The 13,737-nt window shown below is 40.4% G+C and overlaps 1 protein-coding gene across 3 annotated transcripts in view; it reads right to left on the bottom strand.

Moving 5' to 3' along the window:
* Window positions 1-13,737, bottom strand: part of NRG1 (neuregulin 1) — a 288,370-nt gene that overhangs the window by 145,307 nt on the left and 129,326 nt on the right. For all 3 annotated transcript variants that reach the window (XM_063181175.1, XM_063181176.1, XM_063181174.1), the window contains exon 2: window positions 898-1,075. In XM_063181175.1, coding sequence (XP_063037245.1) covers window positions 898-1,052 — 155 coding nt within the window. In that variant the 5' untranslated portion in view covers window positions 1,053-1,075. The remainder of the gene's footprint in view (window positions 1-897; window positions 1,076-13,737) is intronic.

Below are 13,737 nucleotides of genomic sequence, written 5' to 3'. Positions count from 1 at the left end.
GAGAGAGAGACGGTGAATCTTGTTTCTTGAATGAGAAGGCTTATTTATTAAGATATTATGTATAATACATTATGACTATACTAAATAGAATATAGAGAGAGGTTTGCAGAGCAGCTAGGCTAGCAAAGAATCGATAGAAAAGAATCTACAACAAAGTTGTGGCCAAGGACTCAGTCCCCTAGCTTGCACTGGTGATTGGCCCTTAATTATAAACATAGGAAATGAGCCAATCAAGGTGTCCCTGTTGCATTCCACAGCAGATGATAATAATTGTTTACCTTGTCTTCTGAAGCCTCTGGCCTCCAGAAGATGCAGAAATCCGGAAGAAAGGATTTCTGTGGAGAAATGTCTGCGACAAGCCTGCTTTGCTATTTGGCCGACATCTCCTATACCAGTGCCTTGTTCTGCAAGTGCAGGAATGCCTCTGGTAAAGGACTACTGCATGCTTGCAAAGACATTCAGAGCTAATGAGGACAGCATTCAGCCGTTCTAAAGGATTAAACTGCTGGGAAAAAAAATCACTAAAATATTTCAAAATCTGTGATCTTTTGATGAATTTAAGCATTTGATTTTAAACAATAAACAAAAAGTATCTCTATTCTTGTTAGCAGTTTAAAAATGGCCTGTCTCCAAGGTTTACTAGTTGAAATCACAGCCTTTGGCTATCAGAAAACAACTGAAATTGAGAAGGGAAAATTAATTTTACATCACACTCACACTTCATTAATACTTTCAGGAACAATAATATTGGTTTCTGTTTTCTTAGATTTTCTTCCTCTGTAACTCATAGCTTTCAGCTTTGTGTTACTGCATTTAACAATCTCAATGCTTACGTTCTGGTGAACATCACTTCCCAGCCCTCCCAGCCCCACTTGAAAGATATTATTTTGTACTTACTTTTGTTTTTTTGGGATCTTGATATTTTCCGGTCTGTTTTTTTTGGTTATTTCCTTCCCATTCTTTAACCATTTGAATCTGAGCGCAGGATACTCTGAAGTGGTTTCACACCTTAGCACTAGCTTCTGACCCACAGTAGCCTCTTGGTTTTTCATTTCCTTCAATTTGAGGGGCACCGCTAAAGAAATAAAAGAATGTGGTGGTGATTAAGCCATCCTTGAAAGGGAAAACGCTTACTCAAGTTGAGCTAGGCAAACCATGGACAGTGAAACCCCAACCAGACGGCAATACTTCAGCAAAAACCCCTGAAAAACAAGGATCTGTATTGTCCTTAAAGCATAAGGGCACATTTAATGATAGCCCACTTCGATGCTTTGGAGATCTCCTATGACAGTCTTACAACTCGCAAGCCACAGTGAGAACCAAAGTGCTGGTTCTGAATATAGCATGGAGCACTAACAGCATTATCTGATTGTGTGCACCTAGGCACAAGACAGCACACTGTGGCAGGCACCTCTGACTGGTAACACAGAAAGGCAAAGGGAGGGTACCTTGCTGCTTTACTAATTTCAATTGCTATGAGTTAGGGACTACCCAAAGGCTCCAGGTGCAACTGATCTGACAGGCAGTTAAAAGCATAAATATAAGCTCTACAGCCTCCCTCATGTCAGGGAAAGGCTTTTGTCCCAGCCAAACATTACAACCCACATTATACGCCTACCTCAAACCTCAGCTTGGTCATATCCTTTCCCTGAGGCAAAAGACAACAGGCCTGGAAGCCCATCAACAGAATCAATATCAATTAAGGGTATTTTGGACCCAGAAGGGGACACTGCATTGAAAAGGCTCAGCCAACACACTGTAGGGTTCCAGCTGAAGCATCTCAATTTCTACCGTGTCATAGCAATAACGTTTCTTCTACATGTAAACCTCCAGCCATTTCAGACTTTCTAAGTTATAGACCTCTGAAATTCCACGTGGCTACTGGTCTTTGAGGAAAGGCTTCACAAGAAGATGCAGTCCTTCTGTGAGAGGCTACTCTTCATCTGACCCCCGTGCATTAGCTGTAAATCAGCCACTACTGTGCTCCAGTGCATAGGTAAAACACCTATACCTGAACTTGCTTTCCCTGAGGCTTAACATAACACCTTTACTACACAACTGGGGAGGGCTAATATGGAGTACTGCAGCTGGTCAGCTGGTGGGTGATAGCCCCTAAGTCCACCCTTGCTCAGCTGTGCCCTGCCTGAGCCTCCAGGGAGTCACTATGGCCATGCAGTGCCTCCAGCTGCAGGGCATTTTGTGCCTTGGACAGCTGTAATATTGTTCAAGGACACAAATGGCCACTGTGGTCAAATAATTCTCCATAACATGCAGACTTAAAGAGACACCAAAGGGTCTCCAACAGAGCCCTGTGCAAGAAAATATCCGAAGAAACTGGACACTCTTGACTATGTTTTGGTATCTGCTCCTTGTATATTTGCGGTGACTTACTGACATCAGTTGCACCTAATTATTATTCCAGTAAGACAAAAAACAAGTAGCACCATCGTAATCATAATTATGAGAAGCCCAAATAAAGGACTGATATGCACATGTCCAATAAGTGGGTGACTGCTGAAGGCAGCAGCATGGCCTATCCCTCATGTAAGGCAGCCTTTCTCACCCCAGGAAAGCAGAGGGAAACTTTTAATTTCCTGGAACTGAGCCCAGAGCAGCATAAACGGTGGTGTTTGGGAAAATGTGGTCTGCAGTGACTGACCAAATGAGGTGATACCTGCTGTGACACCAGCAGAGAACAGAAAATGGACAAGTCTTCCATAATTAAAAAACTCCTGATTAACAGGAAGGTGACAACTTTGTCCATGCACCTCTGCGGGTGTGGACAACAAGTTTTCTGGCAGAAGGTGTTCTAGACATCAACAAAATGTCTGAGAGAGAGACTTCTCTAGCAATGGCATCCAAGGATGTGGTACACACAGGGCAGGCACATCTGTCAGGGTTCCACTGGGATGGATCAGGTAAAGGCCCAGCATTTCATGACAAGAAAATCTTCTCATATGTTGGTTTCCATTTTCTCCCACTGTCCTGAATAATTTTGGAAATTTCAGTGTGTTCTCAAAACACTATGAAAACAACTTTTGATTTCAGAAAAACAAGTGCCCACACACCATCCTGAAACCAATATGTTTAAATAAATACATACACTTTTATAAGTGTGTGTTTATATATATATATATATACATATACATTTATATAAGAACATATGTAAATATTGTCTGAACATAAAATTTTAGGTTAATAATGTTTAAAATTTCCAAGAAAAACAATTAGCATTAAGTAAGAGCCTTACTACTGAGGCTTGTGCTAATAGCTTCATTCTGTCATTGAAGAGTTAAATTTATAGTCTTTTGTCACTATGTAAGAAAAGGAGATGCAGAGGTTTGAAATACAAAGGCATTATTCCTTATTTTACCATCTTTCACTTGTAATAGTCCTAGTCTGTATCTTGCATAAATTAAAAGCATCACCACAACTGCAAGGATGAAAATTTTTGGGCTAAGGACTTCAACTAGTTATTGCCTGATCCTTCAACATAGCAATGTGAAACTGGGAATAAAAGAGAGATGCCATTTTGTTCCTGATTTTTATTTTAATTCAGTATTATCTGCTCAAAATGACTTGCAGATTTTTTCCTCCATCCGAGCTGTCAGTGAAAAAAAAAGAAAAGCGTTAAATTAATATGCTCAACTCTTGCCATAATTCAGGAGTTACCGGGAAACATAAAAGAGGATTTAATCAATGGCAGTGACCCTCACTAATTCACAGTAACTCACTGTCCAAGCATGCAGGCTCTCCAGGGAAAATCGTAAAAGCTGTTCACAGACATGACAGAAAAGAGATTGTTTCTTGGAGTTTTTTTTATTCTTTTCATTTACACGATGTTTGTTTCCTTTCAGTTACAGTTTGCAAAAGTTAATCAGACCTGCCAGGCATATAAGAAAGCTTGTGCTGATAAAACTACAGCATTGTACACTTGGATCAAGATCAGCTACAGCTTCAACTGTTGCAAGAGGTAGCTGAGTTCCATCACAGTCTGTGCCAATTCTATGGTGCTGGCAAGACAGAACTTTGTCTGCAGGGCAAAAATGCTTTTAGAAGAGACAAAAATGCTTATAATTATAACTAGACATTGCTCTTCCTGATACCACTCTCCCCTTGCCTCTTCACCCCTTCCCTCTTTGTCCCCTCAGCATCTCCTGCCAGCTTGGCTCCCTTCCTCTTCTCCTTGCTGTGCCTGTCACGCAGCAGGACCGCTCCTGCCGCCAGCGAGGTTTCTGCCCATTGTGTGAGACTGCCCATGGCAGGCAGGAATGAGGCAGGAAGGGCAACAAAAACACTTACTGCATTTCCTACATGTTGAAGTGCCACTGGGGACACAAGGACTCAGTTAAAATGAAAATGGAAGGGAGCCTCACAGCATTTCCTACAGGTCACTATTTGAGCAGCGCCTTTGTGAGCAGCTCTGGTATGGCACCAGCAGAGGTGTTACACATGCCATCCATCACAAAATGACAAAGGAGCAAACAAGAACAGACAAATCCTGAAGAGAAACTGCATAAACTAAGTGTGGAATTACCCAGAAAGAGGAACTGCTTGAATTAAAGATCTGGTGGGGCATCTACTTTATCTGTATTCCTTGTGCCAAAATGTAGTAGGGCCTCACATTTAAGAGTCAATTAGGGACACAGAGAGGCACCCAGGCTTCTCACACTACCCAGTCAAGATGTCTCTCTGTGACCCATGGACCTCCCCTGCTTTGACAGACTTTCTAAGAAAGCAGCAAGGGTGATAACAGCGAGAGAACACAAAGCTGTGGAGCAGTTGTGTCAGCAAAGCCACACACAGTTGGAAGGGTTTAACAGGCAAAAGCAAGCAAGGTGTTAGATCTTTCCTTATTAACATGGCTTGAATAGCTGTCATTTTGTTAGCAATTTTTTTCAGAAACCCATGTCTGCTGGCCTGCATAATATCATTGCAGATAAAGAACACAAATTTCCATATTCTCTCTGCAAAAGACTCACTGATAATGTAAAGTGCAGATAACTTCTTCTCCCTGGACTTGCGAGTTTGGCAAAGAACATCAATCTCCTCACTTTCAGAGCTTGATTGTATAGTTAATCTGCATGGAAGCTCAACACATTGAACAAATTAAACAGGAAACCTGCAAAATATTATCACACAACCACACTCAGCTGAAATTCCATGAGTGGTTGTTTTTATTTCCCTGTCTTTTCTTTCCCTAGGAAGGCACAAAGCCTTTTGAGAGCCTAAGCACAGGAATGTATTAGGCATGCTTGCCAGTAGGCACATGTGCAGAGTTTGCTGCACAGAATTGTGACAAACAGCTTGGTGAGGGGTAATAGAAGCCAAAGCAATAACATCCATTGCTTTGGCCTCAGACTTACTGTCTTTTTTTCTTTTCTGTTTTTTTAATTTTCTTTTTTTTTCCCCCTGTACAATGCTCAAGGCAGGGAAGTAATGCAGGACAAATTACATTATTTCCAAAAGCCTTCTCCCCTTGCATATGAGATTATAATCAAGGTCAGACTTACCATCAGGTCAGAAAACCATCAGGTTTTCTAAACATATAAGCTGCACTTTAAAATGCACACTGCTCCCGCTCAGACAAAAAGCCTCACTGCAAAGCCCCCCAAACCCTAACCAAACAAATAAACAAAACCACCAAGCCACACAGCAACGAAAATCCACAAACAAATAAATAATTAAAACCCACAAAAATTTGTGTTGCTTCTCTTGGTTTTAATTCTCCTTTAATTCTCTCAGGCAACATTTGAATTCTTAACACTTTTCAAAATTGGACTTTTTCCTGCAAACATCTCTGCAGGAAGTCTCTGTGCAGATTACCTACAAGACAAAACTCTGTGCGAAATGATAGAACACCCAGCTCTCCAAAATACCAGAGTAACTGAACACCAGCTGAAGGACTCGTGTTCAGTGAAAATCCAAACAAATGATTTGGCTACTTAATGAGAAATTCTGAATTATTTTGAAAATACTGTCAGATGCATTTCAGGTCTGGGTCTTGATATTTGTATACTTGTGTCTGCACAGACAAGAGCAAAAAGAAAAATGCAAACCTGACATTTATCTTGAACTACACATAAAATCAACATCCACAGAATATAATTCTTTCTAGTGATGCTAAAATGAAATCTTTACAGAAATTTCAGGTATTGCAAAAGCCAAAATAAAGGTGAGTACCAAAGGAATGGCTAGCAACATGGTCAGGAGCCAAGAAATAAGAGAAATAGAGAGAAATAGCGCTATAGCTGTGCTCTTTAAGCGCTGGAACAGCATGGAAGCAGCAAATGCCTCTATAAATCAAAGTAACTACTCCCAAAAGCCAGTCACAAAGACAGCTGCTAATCTGACAACCAGGTTTAGGTATGATGGTACTGAAGTCTCACTTGGTCCTGTCAAAGTAATGCTGCACCAACAAACCCACAGATCTCTACCAAACATATTTGTTATTTGGCATGAGATGCTTTCAAGTGCATGCTGTGTCATGCCAGTGTTCATGGATATTTATCCCTAGCCATGAAGCTGCTCTGGGAGCTTGGGTAAATCTCCTCTGCATTCTCTCTGTCACAAGCCCAGTAAACCCTGCCAATGAGAGTACCACGGGCCAATTCATAACATGGCCTCGGGAAGGCAGGATTTTCAACAGGACACTGAAAATGGGCACATGGAAGAATTACTATGCACAAAGAGTAGGTCTCTCTCCTGCCCCCACCCCCTCCTTCCACTCAATAAGCAAAAAGCATCTCCAGTAGAGTGAAAAAGGATGGTAGTGACAAAGCAGCATGTCTAGAAGTATTGTGTCCAGGAGGAAAGCCTGAGAGCATCCATTTATTCAGTGTAACATGATAATGACAGGCCGTCCATTCTCCTGCAGACACTCAAGATATCAGTTTCTGAACTTAGGCCTCCTCAGAGACAGAGAATTGTGTTCAAAGCAAAATGTAGGTTTTGCAAGGGAAGCTGGGTGTGAGCAAGTGTCTAACCTAAAGATTATGATTTAAAGGTCAACACCTAATTTATTTACTGATGATCGTGTCTGCAGGAACACGCTGCCTGATCACATTAAATACTCTCTCCTCTGATTCTCAGTGCTTCAGCTACTCCAACTGGCTGCATCCCTGGTAAGCTTTGATTATCCTGTTAGACACTGTCAATACAAACACCTGATCACACAGACTGAAAATGTGGGACAGTGTAAAACAAATATAGTTGATATCCAAAAAGAGATTCAGTGAAAACAGCTTGTAAAGTTCATGGAAGAATCTGCAGGTCCATATTTTACATACCTAAGTGCATAAACGGGGACTCCAGAATCTTTACTTGAACACTAAAATTAAAGTAAGCCAAACACAGAAACTCTGGGCAGGGTAAGTCCCTTGGACTTCAAGGGGATTTGCAGGTACTTGGTATTTTTTGATTTTTTTCACATGAAGCCACTTTCAATTTAGGAGCTGAATTTCAGGACTGCAGATTTAAAAAAAGTTTGACTCCGGTTGTGTGCCTTGAAGTGAGATGAAAGAAGGAATGATGTGGCAGTTTGCCATACCATACATATATCTCTTCTCTTGTTTGCTCTCCAGTGTAAGAATGTTAAGCACTAATTTCTACTTTTTCTTGAAAAAAAGTCATTCAGTGACTCATTAAACAGAGGGCAGTGCAGCTCATAGAACCACATAAAAGCAAAGGCTGCAACTACACTGTTAACTTGTCTGGGTCTCAGCCTTCACTTTATGGCCAGAGCTGTAAGGTTCAGCAGACCACTGGACTGAGAAGCATGGAAAATTTAAACTTTGGGACTCCGCTATGGTACTTGTGTAGCTACAATGGTATGCCCTAAGATAATGTTGGGAAGAAAAACCAAACAAATGGTATAAATTCAGAAGCTATTTCTCTACATTAATGATGAAAATCCAGTTCTTTGGCAAGTCCCTTTTTTTTTTCCCCTTTTTTTTTCTCTTTTTGGTAGAATTTACTTTTTTAAAATAGCTTCCTTAGAGCTTCAGCCTCTCAGGCTTCAGGGTCTCAGAACCGCTGTGGCCATCTCCTCCTCTCCCTCTCACATTTCATATTCTCTGGTCTACTCCTGTTTTGACATCACCAGAAAACACAGAGATTTCTGTGTGTCAAATCCTGTAAGCTTTGCAAATCCTATGCACTATACTTTGTAACTCGTGTTTTTATCTCAGGCCTCCAGCTGCTTCTCCACCCTTTCAGCATTTGTCCATCAAGCTCTTTCTCTTCACACTGTTCCAGCAAAGCTGGGATTCTCACATGCAAAGGACATGAGTGTGGAGAGTTTTGTGCAGACGTGGCTTGAGGGAAAAGGCTATGATCATATGCAGCTGGTTAAGCAGTAAAAATGCAGCTGTAAGCAGTAAGTTCTCAGCCTTTTCTTTACGAGAAAACAACGCCGTGCTCTTGAGTGAGTAACTAGAAAACAACAACACTGTGCTCTTGAGCAGGTAGTAAGACAACAACAGCAAGATGTATAAACAGGTACTAGTCTCGACAGAAAACTACAAAGCATCTTGAGAATGTAGCTACAAAAAAGGAGTTGACATTTAATCTGTAGCTAATGATGAGCTTAGCTTTTGCAATATGTATGAGCTTAATTAACACTACTATAAAAGCATGTAAGCCGGATCAATAAATTTCAGACTTGCTGATCATCGGATGTGCTTGCCTCCCTTCGCTCCGTCACATGAGTCATTGCTTTCTTCTGATCCTAGTCACCCATTTTTGCTTCTGGCTTACACTGTTCTCTTGGCTTTGCAGCATTTTCGGATTCTGCAATAGTTCCACTTCCCAAAGTGTACCATGACTCAGCCAATAAATTGCCCAGTGTAAATCTACCCATGGAAGGCTTTCACATGTCTAAAAATCCTCCTCCTCCTCCTGAGGCTGTAGAAGACTTAACAGAAGTAGTAACAATACACATCCAGCAACACGGCCAGCACACTTTTAAATCCCTGGTCAGAGGTCTTTCTCATTGAGTAAGGCACATTGTCCCTACTCCAACAGTGACAGCTCAATCATATATGTATAGGAGAAACACCCAGCATCAAGCAGAATTTCAATAACATCAGACAATATTATGGCCACTGTATGCACATAAGCTTTCCCAGTATTAAAATAGTTTTCCATGTTGAACAAGAAAGCCAGAAGGACCTGCTGTCCACAAGGATATCTTACTAAAAAATGAGAAAATACAGGGAGTAGGGAGTGCCAAGACAGGTGAAATACATGGAAATGGTGGTCAGAAGGCAATACCCAGAATGTGGAATGAAGGTTACCTTAATAGGTCACCACTAACCAACTTCTCCTGTATGGGTTCACAGAGCTAGTCACTGCCACCACTAATAAGGACACATGAGTAATCTGAGTTTAGGGATATAACCACTGGAATGAATAATTAGCATACAGGAAGAAACAAAATGGAATTCCCCAAAACAATTGACTCCCCAAAGACCAAAACAATCTCCCTCTCACTAAGTTCACACAGAGGCCAACACTTTTCACAAATTAATGAGAAAACGTCTGGTTATCCCAAGACACAACTGGAGGTTTAGGACGTTCATTTGTTCGCCCTTGTTCCTCTACACAAAGAACCGCTCATCTATATTGAAGTTTTGGGGTGGGAAGGTGGAAAACCTAAGCTGAAACCTGTCTGCTGGCTTGCTTGACATGAACAGAAAGAAAATAAAATCACAGAAATGAATTTGGGAAAACCAAGATTAATTGGAGCATCAAAATGAAGAAGTTGTTGCATTACTGGCTGCATATAATATTTACAGCAGTGTGAAGAATTTTGAAACTTTCAAGACATTGATTTGCTTAAGCACAAGTCAAACTTAACACTGTGGGTGGGTATGGTTCCTCATTCGTCACTTTCCTTCCCCTCCTCTCATTTAAATTCTTTATGGTCAGCTCTCCTAGCAATACTCCCTTTCTAGGACTTGTGTGGGTGCTCAGCACAGGCTGTAGAAAGATATAGGCCTACAAAAACATCTGTATACTAGAAGACTGCACAGGCTGGAAAGCAACAGTAGTTCTTCCACTGCAATCTCAAAGACTTTCTAATAATTTTCTTCTGGCGTTGATCACAGATAGAGCAGATGACTTGCCAGCCCCACCCCAGCTATATAACAACTGAAAATTCAATGTTCCCTGCCCTCTACTCAATTTGAAATATGACTGCTTTTGTACCTGCACACTAAAGGAAAAATCATGAGGTTTGACAATTCCAGAAGCGACACACCCAAAGCAAAAGTATGTGTTTTTCCCCAGGGACACAGCACAACTAGTCCAGGTCACTGAAGCTGACAAAGTGGCCATCGCTTGGAAGAACCTGTTGGAAATTTTTTTTACTCTTTTTTTTTTTAATTTTGTTTTGAGTTTTTTGTGGGTTTTTTGTTTGTTTGTTTGTGTTTGTTATCAGGAGGAGTGCAAACCCTTTAGCCAATGAGACAGAAAGCCATTTGCCACATTTCAGGAGTCAGGGAACTGGATACACCTGGGCATTGTAAGAAAAATCATGAACTCAAACCCAGCCCAGCAAAAATTTAAACATGGCATTTAACATTATGGACCTGCACAGCAGGCAGAGAGATTTCATCATGTATCCTTCAACATAACTTACTTCCAACATACTTGAACTTCAATTTATACTCTGCAGTTGTGGCAAATCAGAAATGGAAACTGCAGTGAAAAGGAAGCATTTATGCCACAACTGTTTGAAAATGTACATGCTATCTTCAGACAAATGAGAACTTGAACAGAATTCTTACAAATGCTGCAAAATACTTGCAATTGGGAACAGCTTGCAAAAATACATAATTGGAAATCTCCCCATTAGCTAAATTATTATACAAGATTAGACATCCTTTTAAAGGCCAACCTCCAAAAAATCCATAACCACATGATAAGTAAAGTGCAGATACATGCTGTGGTGCAGCCATCACTTGAGGAGGGACAAGACAAATTATGCACTCTGAAATGGTTTTGGACTCTAAGTAAAAGTTAAAAAATTATATTGGGAAAATTATATGTCTTTTTAAAGTATATTCCAGCACCAGGAGGTGCTGGAATTGCATATTGAGAAATGTGTGTGAATGGTAGGAAGTGATCCAAATAGGAGTGGAACCTTCACACAAATACAGAAAAACTGTGACACAGATCTCCAGACCATCAAGTCCAGCCTGGGGCTTCTGTCCACAACAACGCAGTCCATGCTGCCAGTTCAGCCTTTCCTCAAGATCTCTCAACCGCCTCAAAATCTAGGAGTACTTGAAAAAGACTAAAGCATGCAAGAAACAGTTGGTAATTAAGTAACACTCCAACCCCTGTGATCGTGGCCACCAGTAGCTACTGTCAAGGAGGAATTACAGATTTTATTGTAGAACAATGATATTCCTTATGTAGAAGCCACCAGTGAACCTTGTGGGCCAGCTCAAATATATGAAGGGCAGTAAGCAACATGTATCATTTGCCAAGCCTATTCCCCAGTCTAGAGGCTCCATCAGCAGAACAGCATTTATATGGTAAATTTTAGCTAAAAAGGAGTTGGAGAATAAATTCCACATAAATTCTGAACAGCCTGCTAGCAAAAAGAATAAAGACATGGTAAATCAAGTAAAACTCCCTTCCCCCACTACATTTTTTAAACTTACTAGTGGTTTCTCTGTGTAACTGTTTTGGATAAAATCACACCCAGAAAATTGATTATATCAATTTTCCGGTATCCAGGGCTTTACTTACTATATTATAAGAACCGAAGGCCCAGCACAGAACTAAGGTAAAATTCAGGCCCTGTGAAAATAAAATGCTTTGTCATTGATTCGTTACAGCTAGACTTTCACCCCAAAAGATGGAGGAATGTACTACAGTTTCACTGAAGGAAAATATAGAGACCTTATCTATATCCAAATTTGCAGCGATCTAATTAAAACATTAATCAATTATATTTAGGCCGATGCAAAGTCTCACTGTGAACACATTTAAACCGATTTAAAGCTGATCTATGATTAAAATCACATTAAAATCAATTCCTTAATAAATTAAGTTGAATCAGAAGCTTAGCTTCTGGATTAAATTAGTCCTAACAGGTCTTTCTAGAGGCAATGCTCTGTCTGCCTCAATAGCATTAAGAAATCTAACTTTAATGACAACAACTTTTTGTTTTTGTGTGCCAACACTCTTGCATGCATTCAACATCCAGGGTAGAAAGACATCATCATAAACTTCTGCACAAAAGGACTAATCAGAGCAATGTCCCAAACTTTTCTTAGCTTCCATTTTATTTAATTCTCAGGGAAAATAGCCTTGAGTACAATATGATCATTTTCCTACTACTGAGTTGGAGATTTTTGTGTATCATCTTCTGCGATTTATCTGTTCCATATAATATCTACCAGAAGTTTCAGTTTGTTGTAATTTGTGCAACAGGAAACTTTTCCTTTGCTTTTACTTCCTATCCAAGGCACCAACTTCAGTCATAAATCATGTGGACTGCATACACAAAGCATGCAGCATAAAATGTGCTTTTTTTACTGCTCAGGAAATACTGAAGAGCACTAACAGAACCACTGCAAACCAATCTGCAGCAAAGCTGCTTTCACAGACTCACGCCAGACCTCAAGCCAGCTCTGTACAGGTTTGGACAGGTGAGCTCCAAGGAAGGCAGCCATCTACATAATCCCTACTATATTAACAGAATAGAAAATCTCACACAAGAGTACCCTGAGACAACTGCTCAGGAAAAAGTCCAAGTTAGGAAAAGCCAGAGGGCTCTCACCCTGTGGTGTTGGTGTCATGCTGCAGCAGCCTGGCAGATTGCTTACCTCTTTCTTGGAGAATCAGAAATAAAATAAATTCTCCAGCCTCATCAAATGTGGCCCCTGTGCCTCTCTGAAGCTCTCTGAAGTAAATAACTTCAAAATCTGTTAAGAGGAGGGGCTGCTCCTTATCAGGCACAGGAAGGATGCTTCCCTAGGCTAGATGAGATCAAGAATGAAAACAGGTTCAAATCTCTCTTAGGGACTATCTGCATAGTGTTCAAACCAATTTTTACACAGTGCCAGTCTTTTCTTTCTTTAACTAATCTTTAAAAAAGCCAAAAGAAAATAAGAGAAAAAAATAAAAAGGAAAAAGAGAGAAAGGAAAAATGAAAAAGATACAAAGGGAAAAGAAAAAATGATAAAGAGAAAAAGGAAAAAGGACAGGAAAAAGAGAAAGGAGAAAAAAGAGAACAGAGGAAAAAAAAGCAGAAAAATGCAACTCCCCGAGCAACGAACTAACAAACCCACAACAACAAAACAAAAAATCCCCCACAGACCAGTCTTTCATTAACCAAACAAAACCACTTTATCCTAAAAAGATGGTATCATGTCAAATTACAATCTAGATTTTCACTGGAAATCGCACACAACAGTTAGAACGCATAACTTTCTCCCCAACTGTGCTGAACTCTAGGGGGTTGTCAGTCATCTCTTTTGTCCACATTTTCTAGAAGACATGAGAATGAAACTAATATTACAAAAAAAAAATCAGAGATAAAACTTTGATCCCAAAGGGGTTTCAAAACACAGGGGTTTATGAGGGAAACTTATGCAATCCCAGCAGGAGAACTACCAGGTGTAATAAGTTTCCTGTAAGACTCAGTCCAGTAAGGTGACATGACAACAGATAACAGGGCTGTCTCACAAGAAACCTGGTGGCAGGTAGGGTTCACTCTTT

The sequence above is a fragment of the Melospiza melodia genome, chromosome Z (assembly GCF_035770615.1).
Source record: "Melospiza melodia melodia isolate bMelMel2 chromosome Z, bMelMel2.pri, whole genome shotgun sequence".
NCBI classification, from domain to species: domain Eukaryota; kingdom Metazoa; phylum Chordata; class Aves; order Passeriformes; family Passerellidae; genus Melospiza; species Melospiza melodia.
Note: the sequence above shows the minus strand (reverse complement) of the source record. Positions and strands in the feature narration are given on the sequence as shown.